Source organism: Phallusia mammillata, chromosome 4 (genome assembly GCF_965637545.1).
Source record: "Phallusia mammillata chromosome 4, kaPhaMamm4.hap1.1, whole genome shotgun sequence".
NCBI lineage: Eukaryota > Metazoa > Chordata > Ascidiacea > Phlebobranchia > Ascidiidae > Phallusia > Phallusia mammillata.
In genome coordinates, this window is record NC_137255.1 from 6,423,138 (window position 1) to 6,451,049 (window position 27,912).

A 27,912-nucleotide genomic window follows, 5' to 3' on the forward strand; every position below is an offset into this window, starting at 1 on the left:
AGTGGTTCCCAACCTTGTAGTGGTCGCGTACCACGCATATTTCTGAAACCAGTGCCATAAGAATGTTGAAGCCCCGAGGTTCGTCCAAAACCAGGGCTGATCGGTTGGGTCAGTTGAGTTACAATTCTTGATTAGACTTGAATTAAGTATGGCAAAAAGTTGAGAACCACTGACTTTTACGATGGTCCAACGCCCGCTTATAAACCCGTTAACGCACATATATTTAGAACTGATTTTGTAATCTTCTTTGTTATGTGCAAACAAAACGTTTCGTGTAAACTATTTAAACATCAATGTTGACCATTTGTAGGCTATTACGTTGCAAGAGTACAAGGCGCCGGGGACCAGCTCTACATAGAGCAACAGCCGCCTACAATGAAAATTATACCGATAACTCGTCCAAACAAACAACAAAATCCAGGAGGCTGCAAAGATTGCTGTACAACATCCTGTCCACATACCTCCAACTTTGCTTACTCACGTTCAAGAAGCCATCGTCGCGAAACTGAACATAAGCGCAGCAGTGTGATAAATACGAAGTGCAGTAGCTGCCATTGTACCACGGAGACTGAAAGTAGTTTAAAACACGAACACAGAAGTCAATTCAGTAGGAATTCTGTAAAGCACTGTTGCGTCACAGACTGCTGTGTTTGCCCTGTAATACGTGGAGGTGACGTAACAAGGCTATCTGCAGTGGTAGCAGATTGCAGAACAACTGGTGTTGGAGCATCAAATGATGAAGCAAGGCAACAACTTTCTGGCAGATCTGGAGATTCAAGAAGCCAAACAGAGACGACATTTACGGAGACACAAGACGAACTTTCCGTTTCTCAAGGATCTTGAAAGCGATTTTGTGATTTATGTGTATTTATTTTTCGCATTTAATAATAAAAAACAGAGAAAAAATGTTTTCCAAAAATTTACGGCTTTTACCGAAGAACAAACGCAGCCTAAAGCGTTTATGGGCAACAACAAGATGTTTTGAAATTACGATTTGTGAGTTTTGCAATGACAATTGTGTATTTAGGTTTCAATAAACCAAGGCAGTTTTGAAACAATTTACAGACAGCGCAACACAGACTTATTAAAAAGCAAAAAAAATAGTAAAGAAAGTTCACAAAAAGTGCAACGATACTGTATTAGGTAATAGATAAAATATTTTGTCCAGAAGTGTCAAGAATAGACCTACAACAATGTGTACCATGATTAAAAGAACGCCGCAGACTATGTCCTCTACTATCAACTTACAAAACATATTATTTTGGCAAATACCATGGAGTTGATTTTGGGTTATGTGACTATTGTCAATTTTTAATCACTGTGTGTATGCCTGGCGTTTTGAATTCTATAGTTCCGTGTCTTCTCGGTAGCGCCACCCAACGGCTATGCTTCATACTATGAAGACCACCAAGTCCTACAATCTCATGCTGGCAATTGTACCATAGCGCATAGCTCTTCCAGTCTGGCAAGAACCTGCAAACAAACAACAACGATTATTTTAACGCTTAAAAATAATATTTGTTTTTTCATCGTTTTTCTTTGAACAGGTTGACCGTCTTTCTGCCTCATATATCTTGATTTCTGTCAGTTGTTTGTTCTTTTTGCTGTTTGGCAACAACATAATGAATTCTGTTATGAAGTTGAATGATTGAACTTCCCATTTTCTGATGTTTTCTTTCCCAAGCAGAGGACTTAATTCGTCAAATGTTCCGGCACACATCATTAGTCAACAATACAGCAGCGATTAGAATCAAGCCTCAGTAACGGTTTACGCAAAACACAATTCCCATTACAAAATCGTTTTGAGCTTAATTTCTGGATCAGTACGAAAAACTAAACGTTTCACCACCTCGCCATACAACAACGCCAAACTAAATTTACACCGCGGTCCGTAACAGTGGGCTATAAAAAGGACTCTTAAGGCCAAAAACGTGAACTGTTGTTAATGAAACCGAAATACCGAATAATTACAGTAACATATAAATCAGATAACTTGACAGGAAAAACTTTTTTCCGATCATAATTCTGTTTGTTGTCCTTCTAGGTCTGGTAAAAGGTATAACTATATCAAGTCACGTGTAGTAAACCTCGGTTAATCCGGATCTTCGCCCAATCCGGACAATTCTTTGGTCCAAACGGGTCCGGATTAACCGAAGTCTTTATTTATCTTTCTTACAGACAAATTCATGCCATTTTTTAATCAATTGCTTCTATGGATCTGTGTTGCTCACACAAACAAACCTTTTTCATTATGGGTCGTTTCGTCCTTTTGTACTCGAGGCATTCGTTCGAAAGTTCATACAGCTGTTCGCCGACACCAGGCTTCCAAATCCCCGCGTGCTGATCGAAGAATGACTCGATCGCCCTTTCGTCGTTCTCCACACTTTCTTCAACATACATTGTAAGATGTGAAGGATTGCGACTTTCATCCACTACAGCTTCCCCCGTAAGCAGTTCAAGTAAAACCTGTAAAGTGTAAATATTTGGTTCAAAAGTTTTTTAAAGAGAGGTGGTTTAATTAAAAAATAAAGAGAGGTGGTTTAATTAAAAAACAAATTCGTCCACAACAGTATTACTTAACCAAGGGTGTTTAAATTAAAGTCACAAAGGGAGATTTTAGGATAAAAATCTTAGAGGGCGTATGCAATAAAAAGTAAACGAAAGAACAGATATATTCCCTTTGTTTGCAACGCGTTACAAGAAGTTTCAAATACAGTTTATCTTGTTTGTTGGCAGACGCGTTTTAAATACGGTTATGTCGTAACTATATTTCACTCAAAATTTGTGTTCAAAGGTTTCTATTTTGTATACCGTTTTTTATGTAGGGATGAGCTAAAACAGCAAATGTTCTGTTTGGTTGATCACCGAGCATCTTAAGTTAATGCTCGGTGCCCGGCCGAGCACGCTCGGTGCACTGTGATGTCACATACATTTCTTATTCCGCGCTAGTTTTGTCCACCAGCGGTGTAATAAGCTGTATACACCCTAGAACCTAGAAGTACGCGTTTCCCTATCTAATAACGCATTTAAGAAAATGGTCAATTTTGTTTTTGGATACCCTTTCAAAACATTAGCTTCGTATATTAGCAGGGCATGAACATATAACTTTAATGCTCGGGTCAGTTTGTGCAACTGCTCGGCCTAGCACAGAGCATCTAATTCTAAAACAACGATGCCTGGTAGCCTACGGAGTACTCCGGTTCTGGCTCAGCTCGAAAACAATGTCATTTCTACTCGTATAGTACAAGCATCTCAAAACATATTTGTTTCATTTATATCCTAGGTGGGCGGGCACATGCAGAATGCGTTATTTCACAATAATTCAATTGTAGAGCTGCCTCTTTTTATTGCAATCCCGTTATGACATCTGTTTTTTAAGCAGTATTTAATTTAGTCCAACCCATCAGGTTCATCTGACGTCTAACCTCTTGCATCGAAAACAGAAGACGGGAAGGTACTTGGCTAGAACACATGTATTTATTTTATCAATTGTACGTTACACTTACCACTCCGAAACTGTACACGTCCATAGCGTAGGAGACGGTGCCTTTGCAAGCTTCAGGTGACATATAAACCCAAGTGCCTATTGGATGAGCGGTGTTGGTGCTTGTACGACTCGTCTGTGTATTACTTGTAGATCGGATGAGACCAAAGTCGCTGATTCGAGGCTGCATGTTCGAGTCCAATAAAATGTTGGAACTAACAAAGAATTTGAACAGTTTTGTAACACTATACACGGATCTTCATAAGTTTAGTGAGGAAAATAACGGCTCGGTGCTAATGCCACCATAGCCAAAATAGCCAAATCAAAAGCTTGTGATAAAATATTTAATAATTTGTACCTTTTGATATCACGGTGGATAACAACTTTGTCATGCATGTAAGCAATTCCAGCTGCACTGCCGCGTCCAATCTCTAATCGCTGCGACACTGTCAGTATTTTCATCCCATTCCTAAAAACACACAATATAAGTACTTCCAATTGGAAAGGGTATAAACAATAACTTTTGTTACTAGGGTAAGGCATGTGGTTAGAACATCAAGAAGAAAAAAAAGGGGGCCAGAAGGTCTTAGTATTGAAGCAATTTAAGAAGTAGGATTATTTAAGTGTGTGGTCTTTAATTGAATGCCATCCACCCAGTCTCCAGTATTGGGCAACTGCTTTAAATGGGACCAAAGTTTTGAGTTATTTTTTGACCCAGCATAACTGTTTGCAGGCTCAATTAAAATTTCAAGCAAAAAGAGTAATTTTTTGTTCGTCATTGTGCAGGTGTGGATGCACCAAATCCATTCACATACTCATGTCAGTTTTGGTATTTGAATTAAGGAACACTGACTATTCAAATGGATTAATAGGTCCCTGCTATTAGATGCTCCTACAAAAGAGAGCAGAAATAATCAAAATCACCTTTCTTTAGTTGTCTAACAATGCCTTTGGTGATATACATACATATTCTCAAATTCTCAGCTACTGAACTTACAATATTTTCCTTAGGCATTAACAAGTAAAGTAGTTTTTAACCTGCAAGCATCCAAGTTAGAACTGAGAGAATCGTTGTACATGAATTCGTAAACTAAACATAGTTCTGGCCCATCACAAGAATATCCCATCAGTGGAAGGATGTTGTCATGTTGAAGACTAAAATTAATAAGAACTCATTTTACAAGGTTATTTTCTACAAACAACATATGTACTACAAGCAAGGCCACATAAACTAATGAGATAACTGTGAAAAAATCTTAATATATTTCAGATTAAAGCAGTGGTTCCCAACCGCCGGTCCCCGTCAACTTTCCTGCCGGTCCGCCAAATATATTACAATTTTATATCTCAATTGCAAAATGCAAGATGTTGAAGGTTGAGAAATCGTGTGGAAGTCAACGCTCTACTTCACCAGAAACTTCATTAGAACCGCGTTTAACACGTATGATATCAACCAGACAGAAGCAAACTTCTTATTAAATTTATTTTTTCATATTTTTTTTAATTACATATTTTTGTAGTGATTGCATTTTGGGATTATTTGAAAAGTCCACCGGTCTGCAAAATTTGTTTTGAAAGTTTACCGGACCGCATTAAAGTATTTAGTGAAAATTTATTTATTATCATCCAACGGAGGTGCTTTTATACTTTAACAGTGTGTCAAGTAAACATTGCTTGCTGGAAGATTGTTCACTTACTCAGATATAAGATGAACTTCTTTCTTAAACTGTTCCAAAATAGCTTGAGCAAATTCTGGTGTGTCAAGTTTTAATCGCTTTATTGCAACCTCTGTTGTCTCAGTGCATTTTCCTCCCTTTGTCTGGAGCACATAAAAACACACACATAAGTTTAACACATTTACAAAAAAATAAAAAATTCAAATAATTTTTTGTAGTAGCTTGATATCACATTTGTAGTATTTGTTTACAATTGTTAACACTGTAAATGTTACCATTTGTGTCCTCTAATTTTTTGAGCCTAATATAGTTGATCTTTAACTTTTTAAGACTACATTTTATTTTGCACAACCGTCCACACAAAAATGTTTTGGTTCTTTAAGTTATCAAAAAGTAAAATTTTAGCATGATCTCTTTTCTTTATGTACACACCTGGGCTGGACAACTTAGTTTTCCTTTAAAAACTGAACCAAATGCACCTTCACCCAGTTTCAAGTCATCACTGAAATTTGAAGTTAATTCGCATAGTTTGCTATATGGGTAGGAAGTTGCTAAAAAGAAAAAAAACATAATAATTCAGGATTTGGTTAAAATGATTGATATTGAGCTTGCTGAAAGTAGTGAACATAAAATACAATGCACAATCAAAGGGTTTTTACTATTTCTAGGGATGGGCCGAGATAAGCCGGAATCCGAGTACTCAGTACCGACCATTGCTGTTTGTCAGGGAAGGGGACCCACAAATACCACAACTACACACTTTCTTTAAAGATGAAAAATGAAAATGTGTGCTTTCAAAGATATTTTTTCAAGCAATCCATAACGACATACCACTTCCATCCAACTGCAAATTCTCAATAGGTAATGACAGCACAGGCAAAGATTCATGTTCCGTTGGCTGTCTTTGGTACACAGGCCTGCGCTCTGGTATTGATGGAGGCATTGGAGATATTGAAAAGGATTGAGCTTCAATTGGACGTTGATATGATGGCTGGGCCATATACGACGGCGTTTGTAAGTTAGACATAGAAGCAGGTCTAAACTGTGAGTAATAAGGCTGTGCTTGTATAGGGTACATGCTGGGTCTGTTTATAGATTGCGCAGTGGATGGCATATGGGAGGGTTGTCCAACAATTGTTTGGTAATCAGGGGGTCTCTGAATCACTCCTTCAAGCATTTGGATCAGACTGTAGAGCTCAAGAGAATGCAGTACATCCAAAAGATCCTGTATGATAAAGCATATGAGAAACAACATATATTATGTTTATTTTATACCAAGATTATACTGTATCATTTACAGATCTTTCTGTTGTAAAAGTAACAATAAACTTACTTGAACAGTTGCATTTGAAGTTGACCAGTCATCCATAATAGCAAGGGTTGGGCTGTTGCCTTTATTTAAAATTGCTTCAAACACTCTAAACATAAAAAATGGAACGGTTTAGCTGCAGCGCTAAAATGTATCCACCAATTGTGCCCTCAACTTTGTCGCGCTGTTTAACATCTTAACGTAGAATGGCTATTTTCGGCTTGCTGAAAATTTTAGCGCCACTGTGCTGCTGCGATTTTGCCCGGCGAAATAAACTTAACTCAAACTATACATATAGTCTTGATTATTTTACAGAAAAGTGTCCCCAACTTTAACTTAACCAACCCTTAAGTTAGACAGAGTAGTGAAACAAGCTGCTTTTTCAAAAACTAAAACATGTGACCAAGTCTGAATAAAAACACATAACTTGAATGTACAAGCAAGCTCTGCATCAGGTGACAAACAAGGAAAAACAACAAAACAAACCTCATTTGATGTGCAGTGTACTTTGACTCAGCAATTCCAATTCCTCTTGGAATTTTTTGGGCAAAGTCTTTCCAGTTAGTGGCCGTACCTGGCAAGTCCAAGGCTGATGCAATGCTTCTCATGATGGAATATGGCAGTTTACGAATATATGTCTGTGGTGTTATCTGATTTGGTTGTCTAGACAACATCATCTTGCAGCTTTTTGTCTTTGGAAGTAAGTGTTTATTTTTGTCCCGAAAGCTCAAATACAGCAAAATGAATGAGTTGAACCCATGCTTTTAGTCACACGAAATTTTTTCACTATCTATAAACAAACAAATAACAAAAGTAAATTCTGCTTAAAACATACCCTATAACCAGTGGTGGGATTCAGTCCGTTCACACCAGTTCTATAGAACCGCCTCACGAAATTTTATGAGATCAGTGAACCGGTTAGCATTAATGGTTACTGTCAAAGGACTTTTTGTAACAAAACCGGCTGAAAAATATGGCTTTTGTGATAAAAAATATTTGAATCCCACCACTGCCTAAACCTTTACTAACAGACCCAAAATAGTACATTTAAACACAAGCTATATTTTGCAAAAAAAAAACAATCTAAATAAATGATTTCTCATAGTCCTTACATTTTTTTCCTTATCTCTTTTTATTGTCAATTTAGATTAGACACACCAAATTTCTCATTTACAAATGCTACAACTCAATCAAACCTTACAGCAACCCATACCGGTAATAAATGGTCTATTTTGACACAACGTTACTCATTAAAAACGCTTGAGGTGGTCCCCATTTCTCAGTCCCCAACAAATACATAATTAAATCTTTCATCTTTTAACCTACAACAAACCATAACACAACAGAAGTTTGGAAACTTTTCGGGTGTTGACGATTGTGACCAAGAGAAACTTTCCATACGGAAGCATACAGGTAAGAAAAAAAGGAAAATCACAACAAAACGGAAATTCCCAACTTGTTACACAAACTCACATTCGGGGAATTCCAAATTTTGCGTAACAAAGATACTAGTGACGTCATAATCAATTTCCACCAGACCGTGAAATCAATAAAATTATATTTTATCAATAATTTTGAAAGAAGTTTGCCAAAAGATCTTAATTCGGAGTGACTAAGAAATGGATTTCATTGGCGATTTTAAAAATTCTATGTCAACTGAAGCGGAAGATTTGGTGGAGCGAGTTTTTCCGGAAAAAGTAGAAAACTTGGACAAACTCTTAAAAAACCCGACTTTCGATCTGATTAATTTGCCTAAAGTGCGCGAATGTTGCAAGCAGTGTATCAAAACTCAAAAACGGGACGGAAAACCAACAGAAAACGAAACCAGCGTAGCAATAAATGAAGAAATAATGAACTCAATCGAAGTAATTCGAGAGGAAGTGACATCATTGATACAATCCTGTAGTGTCCTTAGACTTTGGGTAAAATTAAAAATTCGGCATTATCATTACTATTACTTTTTTGAAATCGTCAAAAAAAATACATTTTTAAACTTTAGGTCACTTTGCTCTTGCCTCAAATAGAAGACGGGAATAATTTTGGCGTTTCCGTACAAGAAGAGGCAGTTGCAGAAATTAGATCCGTTGAATGTGAGGCTACTTCTTTTCTTGGCGAAATTTTCACCTATTTCGCGAGCCGAGCAAAGGTTTGAATGAAAACGCAGTTCATCTGTAACATTTTCATTGGCACGGCCATCTAAGTAATAAAGTTTTTTTTTGTTTTATTTGATAGATTGCATCCAGAATTCTAAAACATCCCGAAGTTAAGGACTACGAAAGGTCTCTTTTAGAAATGGACGAACGTCAGTTTGTCAACTTAAGAATGATTTTGACACAAATCAGAAATTCGTACTCGTCCATACACGATCTTGTTATAAAAAACTTGGAGAAGATCAAGAAACCCAAAAGCAATGATTTTTCAACTTTATACTGACGTTATTGCCACAATATACTCCTTTATGCAAAATGATACCCTATGGAACTACTTTTTTAGCAACATGCACAAATTATACGACAAAAGCTTTTTCAGAAAAAAAGTCAAGTTTAAGTTTAGTTTTTTTAAATTTACAAGAACGTTCAAGAGAAATAAAAACTAATAAACAGAAAGAGAAGCTCTTAAACAATTGATAATAGAGTTTATTTTAATCTATTCATCTCTTCGAGGTGTTGAGCAAATTAGCTCTGAAATAGAAGCATACGAAACCATCTCCATGATAAATCAGTCATGCGTAAATGGTAACCCACGTGGTCTATTTGTTGTGATCGGAAAAAAGTAAAAAATATACATACCAGATAATTCCAAAACTTGTTTGTATAAAAGTTAAAACTTTGGTTTAGTTTTTAACAACTCACAGCAAAAAAACATGACGTTCACTGCAGATGATCTAAAGAATAAACTGACTAAAGAGCTAGAAGCAGAGCACGTTGAAGTCGAAGATATATCGCCGAGTATGTGCGGGACAAGTTTTAACGCAATTATTGTGTCATCGAAGTTCGTTGGAAAATCACGTTTGCAACAACAACGAATGGTGAACACTGCTCTGAGCAAGGAAATGGAAAACATTCACGCTTTTACACAAAAGACATACACACCAGAAGCTTGGTCTAAAAGATGAAATTGTCAGACTGTTTTGTAACACCTAAAGTGCATATTCCATATTATCTATCTATACAAGTAGTTTAATTCACTTTTTTTTGTTTGGCTTGAGCCAAATATTCAAATTCTCAAAATATAGTTATGCTTTACAGTTTTAAACACCTTTTTAAATATATTTTACAAAACTAAATATTGTAAGTTAAGGAAATGGTTTGGTATTTTATTTCAACATTATTTTTGTTACACTTAGTTAAAAGCTGTAATGAGGTCATATTGATAATAGTTTTCCAAATTAGTTACAAAATACAGTTGATTTGTTGACATGTTTTTTATGTGTTTTTTGCTGTGCATAAAACCCTTTGCAATAATTGAACGATGTTTCTATAAAGTGATGTGTAAAGAGCAAACAATGGTTTTACAGGGTAAATACTAAACAGTATGAGCTGCATAAATGGTAATGTACTTGAACATGGTGTTTCCTATCAAACTGAAGGACCCATTGAAGCTGCACTGACCTCAAAACGAGTTTCAAAGATTGTTGAGTTAAGCACAAGCAGAGCAATAGCACTTTGCTGTGTAAAACTGCTTTCAGATAAAACCGCTGGACCAATTTCTGTTTTGGATGCCATAAATGCATTTGCATTACCAGGATTGCAATGGGTTAAACATATCAATAAGGACATTAAAGTAACATCCAACGTGGCAAAGGAGTTGCAAAATGATATCTGCGGTCAGAATGAAGATGTCCATCAGATGGAAATAGTTGCAGAGGATCCACATGTTCTTATGCACAGCAGAAAATTCAAATTTATTTACATTGAGGCAATAGGATCTACAGTAACCTATCTTGATGCTGCCCTGCGTTCTATTAACCACGAAGGACTACTTTGTGTAACAAGTACGGACATTGCAATACTCAACAACAAATCACCAGATACTGCATTAAGACTTTATGGGGCAAAGTTTTTAAAGAGTGAATATTGGGGAGAGATGGCAGTTAGAGTGATTGCAGCCAATGTACTAAGAGCTGCTGGAAGATGGGGCAAAGGGGTGACTATAGAAATGTGTACTGTAACAGAATACAGTGTAACTGTTGTGTTCCATGTTTTAAGGGGTGCAAAACATGTTGAACCTTGTCTCCCACTTGTGCAACCACTGTCTCATTGTCTTAACTGTCAAGCATGTGCATTTAATGAAGATTGTTCTCAGACATTACCATTAAATGAACAAACACCATTGTGTGGGTGTGGGGACAATAATACTTCAGCTCTTACGCAACTTGGGCCCATGTGGTCAGGTAGCATTTTTAATCCCACTTTTATACAGAAGCTATTGGATCAGGCAATAGACTTCAAAATGTCAGAGAGTCTTACAAAAATATTTCAACTGCTTTTGATAGAGAGTGTGTGCTGCAAATCGGAACTAGCAGAAAATGCGTTGCTGAAGTTGCCAGAGACGTCTACATCGAACCAGGATGGTCCTCCTGAGAAAAAGGCAAAATCTGATGAAGAAAGTATTGTGATTAAGTTGGATGATATACAGCCAGCACCATTGTTTTATTTTGACTTCCAGCATCATAGTGTAAAAGGTGGTAATCCACCCAAGCTGTCAGCAGTGGTTGAAAGACTGCGCAAACTTGGACATAGAGCAAGCAAAACCCATTTTGGTCCTCGGTGTGTTAGGACATCAGCATCTTTGCAACAGTTTAATGATCTTCTAAAACAAATGTGGGAAGAAATATCAAAGACAACGTAGCCAAACATAATAATTGCTGTTAGCCTTTAATAAAAACGTAAAGTTTTTCAGATTTCCTTTTTTTTGAGAAAATTTAAAACTTATATACCTTAAGAAATTATTGTAGGTGCTACTAAATTGACTATTTTTATGTGCTAACAAAAAGTTTTGACAGAAGATAATTTCGTGTGTTTTCCACCATGCAGGTAAATGATCGAAAATGTCAACTCTCTTAAGCAGAGGGGTTGGCTCAACTAGACCATGCTATAAAAAACTAATTTTTAAAAGAATTGACAGAAACAAGCAATTTTCAACTACTTGCAAGCAACTTTCTGAACAAAAAGGAAGGTCTCCAAAAGACATTGCACCCAAAAATATTCTCGAACTGAACAAACGGGGAATATTTCAGGACATTTACCCTGCTGCAGCGATTGGACTGCCAGAGTTACTGACAAGCAAAAAACAATGTTTTTATTGTGGCTTCGACCCTACTTCAGAAAGCCTTCATATAGGAAACTTTCTTTCAATCATGGCACTACTGTACTGCCAAAGAGCAGGTACCTACAACTCCTAAAAGTGCCTAAATAATTTATTTTCTACAAAAACATAAAAATTTTGCTGTAGTACTGTTCAATTTAAGCATGAAAAGGCCGGTTGGTACTAATTACTGCATGATACCAGATTGTATACCCCATAATACCACACTGTATGTGAATATTGGAATACAAGCCCCAACTGGGGTATATGGGATAAGATTTAGTGCTAGTTTTAATTACAAACCCCAACCTAAATAGCTCTAAATTTGACCGCTTTCAAAAGTACACCAAATTATAATTATCAAAGTATATCTGTGTCCATTGAAACTGCTTACTGTGTAATAAGATTTATAAAAATGTATTTTTTTGCACAGGAATGTCCTGTACAAATGCCAACTCAAACTTATATGTTTTAGGTCATGAAGCCATGGCTGTGATTGGAACATCTACAGCCCAAGCTGGAGATCCCAGTGAACACAGTAAAGACAGGGTCACATTATCTCCTAACGAAATCAATGAAAACGCTGCCAAAATTGCAAGTCAAATACAACTGATAGTTAACAATCATGCCAACGACATTTACGACAATAGGGGCAAGAAAAATTTGCCAAAATTCAGAATACTCCGAAACGAATCCTGGTACAACAAATTAAGTTCAGTCGATTTTGTCTCCAAAGTTTGCCGAAAGTTCAGAATGGGTCCAATGATGGGTAGGTTTAAAAATGTATTATTCAGAACATGGAGCTAACAAGTATATAATGTTTTTATTGGTGTTAAGGAAATTAAGGTTTTTGGTTAGGTTTCTGCGTTGTGGAGACTTATTTAACATTTACCAAAATATACATAAAAGACCAATTAGGTGGTCAACAACAAAAGTTTCATTTTTTTAATGAAAATTTTGCAGGTATCCATTGACATTAGGTTTGCTTAGCTTTTAATTTATTGAGAACAACTATAGTTTTATCCAAATATTTGAGAATATATGACCATCTTTTAAGTTGGTTCTATTGTAATTTTGTTCTCATTGAAGTTTTTCACATTGTAGCAAACTTATTTCATAGACAAAAAATACATAAAGGACAGATTGGATGGCTCAAATGGACTCATTCTAGCTGAGTTTATGTACCAAGTTATGCAGGCATACGACTGGTTACATTTACACCAAGAATACAAGTGTTCATTTCAAATTGGCGGAGTGGATCAGCTTGGGAATATCAATGCAGGACAGCAGCTGATAAAGAAGTACGTAGAGTTATAAACAGATCTTTAGACATTTGACTTTGATATGGAAAAGCTAATATTTAAAATTAAACATTTGTTATCCATGTTTGTATTATGTGTCTATACAGTAAACCAGGGGTCGGCAACCTTTTAAGCGACGCATGCCAATTTACTTGTTACTTCCATGTATTAATGACCTCACGTGCCAATCTTTTTTTAAATAATTGTGGTTTGTGCTAGCAGATATCAATAATAAAGAGAAAGCAGAGTGTTTTGTGCATGTAAGGCTGTATTTTAAGACAATACCATGATAAAAACTATAAACAAGCAGTGTAACAGGTTAAATATAAACACGCAGATCGGTTGACATGCCATGAAAAACCACCTCATGCGCCAAACTTGGCACGCGTGGCAGGGGTTGTCGATAGTGATGCACCGAAGTTTCGGTGGGCCGAAACATTTCAGCCGGACCCGTTGTTTTCCAATGTTTCGGTTTTGGCCCGAACTTTTTTGAAAATTTGACCGAAACCGAACTTTTTTATTGCATCGAATTAAGGCCTTAAATTTCCTTTTCGCCCATATGAAACATAAAAAATGAACTATTTGTTGTATCTATAAAATACGAGCCAGTACATAGTCTGCAAAAATTATATGTTTAGTAAAGCTTACACATTGTGAAAGTGATTTTAGTTTGTCAAAATTGAGTTCACTCGCATCAACAACACAAGCTTCAATTGAAAACATCTACAAGAAAGGCGATTTTAGGTTCGGCCTGATTCGGCCGAATATTCGGTTTCGGCCCGAACCTTTTTAGGCGGGTTCGGTGCATCACTAGTTGTCGACCCCCGCAGTAAACCTTGGTTAATGCAGCTCGTTTTGGACCAAAAAAATGTCCTGATTAGACAAAGATCTGGATTAGCTGATGTCGATTAGTTTAAGTTCTTACCGCATTTATAATCATTTGTACATTAAGTTTGGTCTGAATATCTGGATTAAATGATGTTTACTGTATATTGTTTAAAAAACATAAAAAATTGTGGATGTAGTTTACGATGCTTTTATTGTTATTGGCCCATGACATATTAGTAATCAGTTTGTTTCTTAGGGCACAGTATGCTTTTTAGTGTTTGTAGATATTTCAGAAAAGCTTTTGTTTCAAAAATGATTCTGTATTTTGCAGAGTAAATGGCAAGGAAGTTTATGGCTTGCTGACCCCTATTGTAACTACACCTGCTGGCGAGAAACTTGGAAAGACCGCTGGAAATGCGGTTTGGTTGAGTCCAAAGAAAACATCACCTTTCGAGTTCTACCAGTATTTTTACAGGCAACCAGACTCCCAAGTGAAAAAGTATGCAAATTTGTTTGTTAACTTAAGCATAAACATTACTGCCAATATGCTGTTTATGCTTAAATTACTTTTCAAGTCTGTGTATAGTGTTCCTATGTTTGTTAACTTCTTTTTAAGTTTTCTTCACATAACAGCGTTGTTAAACTGTCTGTTGAATTTGCTAGGATATCACCCATATAAGGCAACAACTATTTCTTGTGAAAAACACACAATAAGGATCTAATGCCAAGCTTTCTATCACCAAGCGAAATAAACTCAACTCAAAATTAATAGATTTGACACCGTTTCTGACTCTTTGAAAGATAAAAAAGCTTCAATGAGACAAAGCTAAACCTGCACCAATAACACAAAGTTTAAATCAAAGCAGCATTTGGTCTTTAGTTGGCCACTGTGTATTATTGTAAACAAGACAAAATCTGTAAATTTGTTTATGATGACTAGGCAGAAAGGCTAAAAATAATCCTAAAACACCTCGTAACAAATGTGGTGTGTACTAGTTGCTACTTTTAACGAACTTGAATTTTTTGCATTCAATTTCAGACTTCTACAGTACTTTACATTCCTTGATTTAAACACTATTGAAGAAATAGCAGAAAATCATGCAAAGCAGCCAGGAAAAAGGCAAGCTCAGAGGATACTTGCCACTCAGGTGTGCAAAATTGTCCATGGAAAATCAGGACTTGATTCGGCAGAAAGGTAATAAAGGAATACACAATGTCTAAACACAGACTGTACAATGGTGGTGATATTTGACAGCATTGTAATCTTGCAACCAAATTGCACAGGTGTTCTAGAGCTTTGTATGGTGGACAAATTGAAGACCTTGCCAGTCTGTCAGATGAAGAAATTGGATTAACCTTTGATGCAGCTCACATCAGTCACTTAACTCTCGAACCACACACAACAGTTTATGATCTCTGCAAAACACTTAAGGTAATTTGAATGGGGAAATTTTTCAATCTGGTAACCAATGGATCATGTAGGCATTACATTCTGAAAGTAATTCATATGATGCTATTTGCAACACAGCACATAGCATATGTTTTGGTGACCACAACTCCCCAATAGTCACAAGGTAGTGAGTTGTAATCCTGTTCAAATGTCAAGCATTTCTCTGAGCAAGGAAATGACCTGCCTAAATTTTCGTGGCCAACTCTGCAAATTTTAAAATTCAAATGAAAGTTACCAAATAGATTGGAATTCAGGCAATGGTTTTAAAAAAGAAACAAACAAATAATATAACCTTTGCCACATGTAAAGGTGAACATAAATTCATATCTGAGATCAGCCGTGAAGCGTTACATGTAGACAAGCGATCACGGCACACTCGTGTGTTATGCCTGGTGTACTATGATCTATATGTGAGTGTGTCGTGATCGCTGGCCTGCATAACCGCTTTAGTGCTGTTTCCAATTGTAAACTATCTGAATACTGGTAAATCTGGCGATCCCCTCTACTGCGAGCTAACATGTGCAGCATACGAGGCAGGCAACGGTACCTGTGATTCTACTTTCGGCGGCTTCGCCACTGAGCCTGTGTAGCTCAGTTGGTGGAGCGTGAGTCCCATGAAGACTCCTGTTGTAGGTTCGAATTCCACCGCAGGCTAAATTTTTCCAGCCTAGGCCTTACCATATGAGGGGATGCTTGGTGACCGGCTGATGCGGTATGACACGCTTAATGGGCCTGGCGCACTATAATTCGCAACATGTACATCTTCATTTCATCTGTTTTAGGCGATTCCAACTGGTGGACCAGGCGAGCACCTCATTCAACAGGGAGGGGTTCGTATCAACGGAAACGTCGTAGATTCACCTCAACAACTGTTGCTATCTGATGTTCATGTCCTCAAAAACGACCTTACCATTGTCACAGTGGGTAAAGTGAAACACCACATAGTTCGCTGGAGGTTACCACGTATTGAGCATTCTGAAGACGACCCGGAGAACACAAACTCGACAGATGCGCTGAGATGAATTTTTTATGCTTGGCGCATTTATTTTTCGTTTTGACATTATAAAAGCGATATAAAAGGTATGCATGTGTATGAAGGCGCAAAAGAAAGGGTAAATTACACTTGTGTTGTGTAAGGCAACTCCAAATTGATAAAAGTTTAAAAAAACGTACAAGTTCCAAAAATGTTTTTTGACACATTTAAACAGCTAAAACGATTCAACATAAATACCATTAGATATACCAGTGTTTCTATAGATCAAAGGCAAAACCTTTCCCGAAAAATATCATAAAGTGTAGTGTAGTGAACGGTATGTTTGGATGCTTTTATAGTATTTTCATAGATACAGTACTATTTTGACAAACGTCTAAGGTGAAATAACTGGACTAAAAAATGTTATAAAGCCAAGTAAACTGTTTTTTTTTAAAGAAGTTAGGCAAGGTGAAATCCATACACTATAATGTACTAGGTAGTTAAGTTTTACAGCTTAATAGACAACAGGTAGTACAGCACTGGTTGCTTGGTGGAAAATAACAATTTTGCATAAGGTACACAACATGAAACAGTGTCAAGTTTTTCTGGATCTCAAAAACGGTGAAAATACTTCCAAAAAACAACAATCAACGTGTTTTTCGACACATAACACTCACAGTGGTAGAAACAAAATCAAAAGTTCTTTAGTATTTTTCACACTAAAAGTCTTGCAAATTTCTAGTTAAAAAAACACGAAGTACCGCCAATTTTGAACTTTCGCAAGCACAAGCGTTTTAGCGGTCGAAACTTAGTACCAGAGTAAAAAATCAATTTTTCCTACTTAGGACAACAAACATTACAGAAATACAGCTATTGTAAATGGTAATACTCCCAATTCAGTCATCATCCATGTCAATCCAATTCTGTCCTGGGTTTGTAAGGCGATTGGTACGTCTTTTGTTTCCATCGTCATAGTTATACCAGGTTGGCACATTCTCATTACTGTATTCCATATGCTCAATACGTGTGTGCATCCTTTGTGCAGTCAATCTGAGAATTAAGTTGAGTATATTTCGCTTGGTGAATAAAACAAAGCAGTACAACTTCCATTGAACCAGCCCAAATTAGTTACAAAGTGCATAATTGGAAGATTATGACCAAACGCCTGGCTCGAGTTTGGCGAACTTTTTAAGTTAAATAACAGTGGTTTAAAACTACGTACAAAATTCTAATTTGTGTTAAAATCAGAAAAACAAATTCGTGCTTAACTACATGACTTAATCAGTGTTCTTACAGTCGTTTGCATGCAACAGGTATTTGTTAATTGGGTTAATGATCCTAGAACGGGGGTGTACTGTTGTTATTAAAATATTCACAGGCCAAGCTATTTTGTGAATTGATGCTATATTTTAACGCCATATCTATTTTCATTTTAAGACAAATATTTCAAAAACTGAACAAACATAGCGCCTGAATGGGTCACCAAACTGTTTAAAAAAAGTCGTCTTTGGTTCAGTATCGCTGTGTTAAATGTTTGACATATCATCTCACTTTGTGATGCTGCGACAGTACAAGATAGTGAGGCTTCGAAGCTGTTTGCAGCCTTTACGCAGATATTTCAATGCTCTGTCACTTATGTAGATGCAACCGGATAAGTTTAGAACGTGGATATAGTGACAAACTCCAGACAGGTACTGTATACTTAAATCCGTCAACTGAAAACCAAAATACAAGTTTTGTTTTTCAAACATGCATCATTACACATCGGCAACATAAATTCATCAAATGGCAATAGAAAGTTACTGTGTCAATTTTTGTCAATGATGCTAACATTGGGCGTTATCTTTGTTGTGAAAAATACTTGAAGGACACAAAACACAGTAGAGAAAATGTAGAATGAAACAAAATATTGAACGTAGCAAAAACTGCTTCAGAACATACAACACAAACTACATTTCTTACCAACGGGCATCCAGCCACGTTGAGGCCAGTCAACATGCGACAACAGAATGCCAGGTTTTTTATCGCAGAATCGCTAAGTGCCATACAATGTGACACGTCCAGCGATTCAAGTTCTTTCACTTGTTGGCAAAATTTCTGCAGACCAAGGTCACTAATTCCAGAACATTCCGACAACGTAATGGAGCGGATTTTGTTATTGACTCCCAGGGATGCAAGACCCTAAAGAAAGGTTAGTTATAGGTACATTTTGGGCCAACAAAACATGCTATGCGTTCATACTTCACATTAGTATAAGCTTTTGGACAAACGTGTAAATACAACTGGTTAGTAAATAAGCCAGTGGTTCTCATCTTGTTTCAGGCCAGTTTAATAAATGGATATCATGGCTCAAAATACGTTGAAAAACACTGCAGTATAAGGCACCTTCATGAAGGTAATGGCACATTGTTAAAATGATTATACAGCACTAAATCAGAGTTAACTAAAATCTTCAGGCAGGAGCAAAAATGTAATGTAACTAGTTAGGTTTAAGCAATAGGAGTTCATATTCGATTAAATTGGTATAACTATTTTTTTTCTGGTCATGTAGTTCTGTGTTTAAACGTACTAACCTGGTCTTTAATGTTGGTGCCGGATAGGTCGATGACGCTTAAGCACGGCATGTTGCCTAGCAACTCGATTCCAGCGTCAGTCACGTGCTCACAGAAGCAGAGGCATAAATGTGTCAGGCTGTGACATCTAGAAGCAAAAAACATCAAGGTAGTGGAAAGCAAGAAAAAAATTGCTCATATCCGAATAGAGCAAAAAGGTCAAAACTTTCTAACAAAACGCTGTAACGCGTTGCTTCTTGGACGGGGGCGAAATAGCAGTTACCTTTCAGACCAACAGGCTGGTGTCGCCACTGCAGTCGTGTTTAAACACGGTGCACCAAATACAGTTTCTTCAGAGCTTGTTAAAACGGTGTAGCTGCAGCGATTTTATACGTGATATTCACAACATTCTGTAACGTTGTACAGGTATTTTCGCTCTGTTAGGTGTTTAGTGCACTTATGTAAACTTTTTTAACCAAGCAATATAAACTACCATTATGCAAACCTTTACTTACCTTTGTGCCACTCTCAGCAAAGAAACATCGCTCACTCTCACACAATTGGTGAGATTCAGTTCGCGGATTTTGGCGCCCGACGGTCCCTCGACAAGCTGGCGAACACCTGAATCGCTGACACGAACACAGTCGGCGATATTGAGAACAACGATGTTACGAAGTGGTGACAAAGCTTTCAGCATCATGTCAGTCAACTTCTGACAGTCCACTACATACCTACACACGAATAGCAGGTTTTATGCGGTTATTAGGTTTAGAATTTTTGTTATTCAATGTTTGATGAAATAGCACACATTACGATTGCACAATACAATGACGTAATTTTTCGAGTGTCGTGACGTAATTTTGGGTGTTTTGAATCTAACTATACTAAGTTTAAAATTAGATATTTGCGTCGCCGTATTTACGAAAGTGACGTCATAAACATAACATCATGTGACGTCATTTTTTTAATCGATCAGCTTAAATTACGTAACAAGTTTTGTTTCTCAGTACAATGGCTTGGCAAACATGTTATGATATGACATCATGCATATGACGCCACTTTATTTTACAATTTTAAACAAGTCAATTTTTCTATTTTATTTTTACTTCTTAAAGTTATTCAGAGTGTTTCGAGCTCCCAACTAAAATTTGACATTTGCGTCGCTCAGTTTGCCAACCTGACGTCACAAACGTATAACTACATGACGTCATTTCAAATAAATCAGCACACTGGACGTTGAAAAAGCATAAAATATTTTAAAGTCCATAGGCGCCAAGCTACGTTTATGATTAAACCAATCTAAAATAATTTTAATATTTCGTTTCATTAACAACTCACAAATGACAGAGATAGGGGCATTGCTTTCCCAGAGCCTTAAACGTGTTGTCAGAAATCTTCTGGTTTCCTTCAATCCTGAGTTTCTGGAGTCGTTTTGCGTTTGCGAGCACTTTAAAAGCGTGGTCACTGATGTTCGGGGAACCAAGTAGTGATATTGCTCGTATGTTGGTGCATTTTTCAGCCAAGTTCTGCATTGGATAAAGTACAAAGCGTGTTGTTAACAAAGTAAAGGTTGTGATTTTTTTGTGTGCTCTCTGTGGAAAAATGTTGATTGTACCCATATAGGTGCACTAAAATTGCAAATGTCCTGTTTGGCCTACTTCAGTGCTACCTGATACTTTTATTGATAAAAGTCAAATATAGATATTGTAACAAAACATTGGTCGCCGTATCTTGACAGAATTTATAAAATATATTTTACTCCCCGGCATTAGACATGAAAAATATACATGGAAACACCATGTTAACGATAAAATACATCAACGAAACCTACATACAAGGGGACCAATACATCCCATACAAGTGCTTGTTATAACGGCTTAGTTAAAGAGAGAGTATTTTTCTTAATTCTTTCGACTTAGTTAAAACTTTCACTCATTATACTGCAACAATCGGTAATTTGGGGTCAAGCTTTTAATAAAACGTGGTACCAAGTACGGAAACGCTAGTTGGGTTCACATATGCAGAAGAAACATGTTGCCATAGAATCACATAACCTACCGTTATACAGGCGTCGTTTAATGTTGACATGTCATTGAAAAACAAAGACTGCATGTTTGTGCATCCCTGTGCCACGTGACGGAAACCGAATGACGTAATCTGTAGGCAACCGGAAACGTCAAGATAGGTCAACTTCCTGCAACCCTTGCCTGCTGCTAAGTAGTGGAGTCCCCTAAATAGACATTTAAAACACTTTGATGTTGTGAACATAACAGGCTTAACAGTAACTAACAAGTCATTGGATGAGCGAGTACAAGTCAGGTATATTTTTATGACCAAAATTGAGAGTCACATCGTCGTGAAATCAAATTAAAAGACTCGGCTTTCGAGAGTAACAGTTGTCTACTCCGAATTGAACTCAAACCAGTTTAGGTCGAACACTAACCCTCAAAGATACTCGTTTCAAATGGAGTAATTTTTCTTAAGCTGAGTTATTTTTAAAGGTATATCAGTACATGTTGATCGTTTTTCATAAGGAAACCGGACTTATGCCGGAATTCCATAACAATAGATTGTATTTGATTCAGTGGTTCCCAACCGTTATTTACGTATTCTTACTTAACAATTCAAAACTGTTTCAAGACACGACTAAAAATTAGGTAGTAGAAGCTAAACCATACGAAGAAGATTTAAAATTAGGTCTTTTTCACAGGTTTATTTCAACTTCACAGGTTATATTCCCAGATCTAAAGTGTCTATTTACAAACCAAAAAAAATGTAAAAATTAAAGTAAATTCCTTCCCTCAAGTTTTTATAATTCCTCCATTCACGGTTGGGAACCACCGATTTTAGGGGAATGTCATCACAAACGTTGCTCATTTCAAGTCGAGTGTTTTTCTCAAATAACTTAACACCGAATCAGGTTAGGTTTAGATCAAGTCAGTTCTAAATCTTTTACGAGGGGATTCGATACATAAACCTGCGTTTCAACCCTACGATTATCGGGTGTATACCTGTCGCTGTACTTGGTGCAATAAGCCAGGCTGAGGTACTGCATGTTGAGACAGCATCTCGACAAAGTTCGAAGTGTCCCATCTGTGATTTCTGTGTGGGATAAATTGAGGTAGAGTAGAGTGGGACAACCTTCAGCAATTGTTCGCATTACTTCGTCCTAAAAAAAAGAGATTTAGGGAATTTAAAAAGGGATGCCCTCGTTTTTAAGTCAAGAAAATATTCTTATTTAAAATACACGGCCTAACGAACATAGGAACGAATTACTCTCGTAACAGCGTGCAATAACGTTTACAAACAGTTCAGAAAATGATTTTACACATGAACAACAAAAAGCGACTAGAAGACTATAAGTTATCACATGTGAAATTTGGGAAATTCATTAAGAACACAACAAATTATCCTCGTTCAGACAACAAGGCCTGAACCTAACCTAGAACATAAATACATTTGTTTTTATGTGTATTTAAGTTTACAAACTATTATAGAAAATGATTTTACACTGAAACAATGAAAAGAGATTGAAAGATAATCTTAAATGAAATTGAGCTAAGAATATTGTAAATTCATAACTTAACTGGGATCAGCATTAAAGCTTTTATCCAGACTAGCGATCATGTCATATTAATATGTAAATAAAGCGTTCTATAGGTCTAAAATATTATGACATGAAATTTAGACAATGAAAACTTACCAAAAAAAAAACATATGAAACCCTACTGCAACTTTTAACTAATTTTATTTCTGTCTCATGAAAAATTCAGTTAAAAAAATATGCGGTGGTTATACTAATGATCAGGACAGTTGCAACATATTTTCGTCCCATAGTTACTCACATTTACTGCTTTGCATTCGGACAAATTAAGGTCTTGAAGATTGGCGCATTCTGCGATAGCTTTGAATGATGGCCAGTGGATGGAATAACACTGTCTTAGGTTGAGGTGTACAAGATATGGACGACATTTCTGCAGGCATTGTATGACTGACTTGTCACTAACACTGCAAAAATAACGTGTTAATAAAAGTGTGCGTCTTAAGTTACAACTTATTGATGTTTAGCTTACAACTAAAGAGGCCAATAAGTTACTTGTGAAACCGATGAAAGTATTTGATCGTTTTTTATCACTTTTTTTTCACATCACTTTTGTGTGACGTTTTCTCGCAGAAAACATAATTGATATTCTTAATGTATTTTGTCTGGTTGCCATCAACGTCAAAAAAAACGAATTTGTTTTACGGCAGTGCACGAAAGAATTTCAAATTAATCTTGACAATCAAGGTATATTATTGGCAGCGGCGCAAAACTTTTTGCGTTTGTAGGCTGTATGTATAGGCCACCTTTAACTTTTAAATCGCGATGGCGACCACCGTGGATATTTTGATTTGTTTGTAGTAGTTACGAAAACTCATAAAATGTCGAGAAAATCGAAATAAATTTCTTTTGAACAAACTTATAGGCGATATGTAACAAAATGGTCTCAATTTAGCGATTACTGTTGTTCAGTGCCCATGACTCCACCACAAGTTTTTATGTCAGAAGTGCCCGAAGTTTGTATATTAGACTTCAAAGGCAATTTAGCAGCTGAAGTGTATGTTTACCTGGTTGCTTGGCCTGGAATATCAAATCCTATATTTTCAGAACAAACAAGACTTTAAGCCAGTTTCAAAAGCCAAATACAGATAAAAAATGCTTTATCAACGTATAGCCCCGAGTACGTGTAATTTACTACATTTAGCCATACACCCAGCGTTAGTCCTAGATAGCAGAAATTCTGTCATATCTAACCACTAACCTGTTTCTAACGCGGCCGAAATTGAGATGACTCCATAACGACGGGGCACCAGTGATGACTTTCCATGCCCGACACACCTGGGCACATCGGCCTAAGTCAATTAGATCCAAACAACTGAAGATTTCTATGGCACATCGGCGTGGCAAAAGTGAAATGTCATCCCTAAAAGAAATTGTTGGCTCGAAAGTGAATGTAAAATACTATTATTACTTAGGTTTGTATTTAACTTGAGCCAAAATTTATAGTTATGAAAATGGAACAGAAAAAATCACACCCATAGAAACACAGCAATTTTAAGCAGGTCTCAAGCATGCCCATATGGCAAGGGCTTAATTCAGTACAACGCCTTCAATGGGGTGCTACGATTTATAGATGAGTATGCTGTGATCGCTGGTCTACATGAACGCTTCAGGGCTGATCCCAGTATGACAGCATGGTTACCTTAGGGTTAAAAGGGTGTTAAATGTTTAGAATACAAAAAATATTTACAGATTCCGTATGAAACAAAAGGCAAACGTCTTTTATTTACCGATAGTTATCACTCGAACCCGTCCCCTCATTCTCACTTTCTTCTTCCAACTCGCCTCTCTCCAATCTCTCGAAATATTCTCGTGTTTTTCGAGCATCAACTGCCACTGCCCTCCAGGCCCGAAAGATAAGTCGACAGAGTGATGTGTTGCACACAGAAACAATAATCTTAAATCCGGCTAGAAATGACAATGGTTAAATCTGTTACAAATTGGTAAAGAAGTTGTACATCCAATTTGCCAAGCGATTACCCAGAATATGGGATAAAAATTGTTCAATATATAAACACTTTTTTGCATCATTATGTTTACAAACTTACTTTTTTTATGTAGACAAGCATTGTTTAAAGGGTTAAACAACTATATATATTGAAGAAAAGAATCAGTACTAACGATAAATTCTAACCATTTTGTCTTTCAAGGACATAAGTTTTCCAAACTTTCCACTTCTCAATAGTTATCCTCATATTACGATGACGATAGTATCTGGTAAAAAAAAATGTTTCAAATCCATCGGGTGCAAGTTATGGTCTGTAAGTTGTTGAATAAGTTTCCTGCCTTGGATTTACAACTAATGTAAAAAAAGAAAAGACATACTGTAAATCAGTGGTTCTCAAACTTTTTTATTGTCGGGGCCAAATGGTAGTTTTTTACGTGTGTAGGGAGCCGCACAAAAACGAAACCTTGAGAAAATCACTAAATGTTATTACTTTGAAAGCTAAAATAGCAATGTTTGGTGGTTTTCTGAGGTCTGGTGCGAGCCGCAAAATAAGTAGTTGGGAGCCGCATGCGGCCCCGAAACCCGAGTTTGAGAACCACTGCTGTAAATCTCTGTAAGTTAAGCCTATTGATCACATAGAACAGGGGTGCACAACCTGGGCGCCATTAGATGGTAATTTAAAACAAAAACAAGCAGGTAATTGGCGGCCGTTGGTAAAATAAGGATCTGCGATGCGGACGTCATAGCGAAAAGGTTGTGAATCCTTGACTTGGAGCATGTTTCAAACAAGTTTTCATCTCTGTTTAACCTACTTAAAATGCCACTATCTTACTTTAACCGTAGAGTAAAACCTTCCATCGTAAAAAAAAAGTTTTGGGGCAAATATCAGATTACTGTTGGCTTTTATATTAGGATGCATGTTTTTCAACTGTTTACTGATTGAATGTCACTATTTCAATGTCGTTATGAAAAGGGCCATCAGTGTGCACAGGATTATAATTATTTCCAAAACAAGTCATCAACTTCTCTAACCTTCTTGCTTCTTTTAACTGCCGCATCATATTTCCCTTTCTCTGTCTTTTGTCCAGGAAATATTGTGACCAGGATTTAAAACATTTTAATACAATCTTCTTGTGATAGTGGTTGTATGCAGTGGCAAACATTTCTGATGTGGGCTAAAAAGAAAAAAAATGTTATGTTTTGCACTGATTTTTCCCTGCGAGGCTAGTGGGCTTTGGGCCCTCCAGCTATTACAGTGCTTATCTGATTATCCAGTCTAAAACTTTAGTTGTGCGACATCTTTGATTGACCCATTTCGCGAAAACTTATGTTTGGCTCACAGGTGCTAATTTACTCTATGACCATTTGGCGACCGAAGACAGTTTGTGTAACAGTGTCTTGGTCAAGTTTTATTTTGCACTATTTTTCTACATCACTTTTGTAAGGTAAAAAAAAAAACAGAAATATTTTTTATTAGTGTTATTCAGCATTAAACAAATCTGGCTAGTCGCATAATCCATTTAATTGCATGGCATAAATCGCAGCCTTCACCATTTATTGAGAAAATTGTACATATAATCGCTTAATCCGGTTAATTGCACACAAAAAATTGAAAAAAAATGACCAACTGCTTTTGCAATTATCTGGATTTGTCTGTAGTATAAAGGATAGCAATAGTAAAATCTTACCACGGTTCCAGTTCCAAATGTAAATATCTCATCCAAATAACTTTCAGCCATTTGTTTGACATTTGGTCTCATTTCAGGCGGTACAAACATATCCCTAAAACAAACAACTATTTTAATCTTAAAACTGGTCGACAGCTTTATCAAATTGCAATACAGAGCAATGTCAAGTTTTAGACATACCATGAAATTTCATACAGACCATGGGTTTCTATCTTCTTTATACTTCGAACAATCCATTTTAGCGGATCGTCAGGACACAACACAATCAGTCCAGTTAGAAGGCACTACCAACACAAAATACAAGTGCTATCTTAAAAAAATATATATCGAGGAATAAAAGAACAATATGCAAGAAAAATAAAAGCAATAAAATCAAAGCAATAGTAACTTTCTGAAAAAAACTTTCTCACCCTGAAAGTCAAAAAAAATGTTTACATTTTTTTACTGTCATTAAACCTGGTTGTATTTATTTGAAATGCACAGAAGTGTGTGAGGTTATATGTAACACTATCCTACAAATTTCAGCACAGATATATTACATATACATGCAACCAAGCTAGTTTATATGCAAACACAAATCTGTTTGCAATACGTTTTGCAACTGGCATATTGTTTAAACCAGGGATCGGCAGCCCCTGGCGTGGCGGACAATTTTGACACACAAGGAGCTGTTTCATGCCACGCTTACAGATTTGCATATTTATATTGAAGTGCTAATTTTACCGTTTACATTGCTTGTTTTCAGTTTTTTATATGCCATTGTCATAAAATCCAGCCAACATGTACAAATCTGTCAGCTTTATGTTTACTATTGATATCAGCTGGCACCCAACTATTATTACTCAGAAAAATGTTGGCATGCGATGTTATTACCACATGAAAATAATAAGTAAATCAGCACATCTTGCTTAAAAGGTTGCCAAGACCCTGACTTAAACTGTTTATTGAGCCTAGCATAAGTAGACCATTCCGACAGTTCTTGGTACTGTTACCTCATAGATATCCGGAAGTTGATTAACACGAATGTATTCCTTCAGCTTGGGATCTATTCCTTGGATGGAAGTCATTGTTAGGACTTGCTGTTCCTGAATAAAAGAAAAACATAATTGGTAAACCATCTTGTTTGTTTTATTTAAACTGTTTCTGTCATGCATAATATAGAAATTAAATACTGCTCTTCTGCCAAATTTATTTTGGCTTTTCACATTTTTATTCCTTAAGTTCCAAGGCAAGAAGCATTTTTCATGTTTTGTTTCTTGTTTTGATGTTTGAGACATTTCATTTTTTGGTGTCTTTAAATTAACTTAACTCATAAGGATATTTAGGTTGAACTTTGAGCATATGTTTCTTAAAAACAACATAGTATGATGTAAATACAACATGGTATTGTAAAAATGTGTTCGTTTAAACCAAAAATACGTTTTAAGCATACGTAACATACCATGATAAATAAAGAGCAAACAGTTAGCGCATGCCCAAAGCCTACGGTATATTTTGAAAACTAAGCACGATACGATTTATAAATTTTAACAAATAAACTACACTTCCATACATAATTACCACCAAGTTAGATTTTTAGGTAAGTTAAGCTTGGTCATGTACATTTAAAACACTTAATTACCTGTCAGCTAATAGGTAGTTTCTTTTTAAATCCAAGAAAGACGCGATAGCTCACATTCCTGCTGCAACTAATTTCAAACCCACTAGTCGTCAAGGTTACTACCATACACTAAGTGACGCTGTTTTAAATCTGCAAGGATTATTTGTGAACAAACAAAATCTTACCTTTAAATTG

The 27,912-nt window shown here is 36.4% G+C and overlaps 5 protein-coding genes across 5 annotated transcripts; 3 read left to right on the plus strand and 2 right to left on the minus strand.

The window, feature by feature from the left end:
- Window positions 1–849: 849 nt before the first annotated feature.
- LOC145222683 (interleukin-1 receptor-associated kinase 4-like) lies at window positions 850–7,280 on the minus strand. The gene is made up of 10 exons (XM_080088861.1): window positions 6,956–7,280; window positions 6,494–6,578; window positions 5,992–6,385; window positions 5,593–5,711; window positions 5,182–5,303; window positions 4,523–4,639; window positions 3,843–3,953; window positions 3,507–3,699; window positions 2,242–2,466; window positions 850–1,473 (listed from the first exon to the last, which is right to left on the minus strand). The coding sequence occupies exons 1-10, from the start codon at window positions 7,144–7,146 to the stop codon at window positions 1,423–1,425; spliced, it is 1,608 nt and encodes a 535-aa protein (XP_079944987.1). The 5' UTR covers window positions 7,147–7,280; the 3' UTR covers window positions 850–1,422.
- Window positions 7,281–8,088: 808 nt separating this feature from the next.
- Window positions 8,089–8,940, plus strand: LOC145222686 (proteasome activator complex subunit 3-like). Its single transcript, XM_080088867.1, has 3 exons — window positions 8,089–8,391; window positions 8,469–8,615; window positions 8,702–8,940. Exons 1-3 carry the CDS (start codon window positions 8,089–8,091, stop codon window positions 8,900–8,902), a joined length of 651 nt encoding a protein of 216 aa, XP_079944993.1. The 3' UTR covers window positions 8,903–8,940.
- A 640-nt stretch (window positions 8,941–9,580) lies between these two features.
- On the plus strand, window positions 9,581–11,504 carry LOC145222685 (tRNA (guanine(27)-N(2))-dimethyltransferase-like). Its single transcript, XM_080088866.1, has one exon. It carries the CDS (start codon window positions 10,004–10,006, stop codon window positions 11,318–11,320), a length of 1,317 nt encoding a protein of 438 aa, XP_079944992.1. The 5' UTR covers window positions 9,581–10,003; the 3' UTR covers window positions 11,321–11,504.
- Window positions 11,505–11,509: 5 nt separating this feature from the next.
- On the plus strand, window positions 11,510–16,438 carry LOC145222684 (tyrosine--tRNA ligase, mitochondrial-like). Its single transcript, XM_080088865.1, has 7 exons — window positions 11,510–11,856; window positions 12,252–12,545; window positions 12,897–13,077; window positions 14,237–14,404; window positions 14,945–15,100; window positions 15,190–15,337; window positions 16,138–16,438. The coding sequence occupies exons 1-7, from the start codon at window positions 11,520–11,522 to the stop codon at window positions 16,375–16,377; spliced, it is 1,524 nt and encodes a 507-aa protein (XP_079944991.1). The 5' UTR covers window positions 11,510–11,519; the 3' UTR covers window positions 16,378–16,438.
- On the minus strand, window positions 16,375–27,868 carry LOC145222682 (F-box and leucine-rich repeat protein 13-like). Its single transcript, XM_080088860.1, has 17 exons — window positions 27,739–27,868; window positions 27,110–27,202; window positions 26,298–26,401; window positions 26,118–26,211; window positions 25,462–25,604; window positions 24,616–24,695; window positions 24,212–24,389; window positions 23,683–23,844; window positions 22,726–22,888; window positions 21,892–22,049; window positions 20,939–21,110; window positions 20,219–20,406; window positions 19,396–19,611; window positions 18,902–19,028; window positions 18,291–18,509; window positions 17,880–18,043; window positions 16,375–17,378 (listed from the first exon to the last, which is right to left on the minus strand). The coding sequence occupies exons 2-17, from the start codon at window positions 27,182–27,184 to the stop codon at window positions 17,225–17,227; spliced, it is 2,397 nt and encodes a 798-aa protein (XP_079944986.1). The 5' UTR covers window positions 27,185–27,202; window positions 27,739–27,868; the 3' UTR covers window positions 16,375–17,224.
- Between the last annotated feature and the right edge of the window lie 44 nt (window positions 27,869–27,912).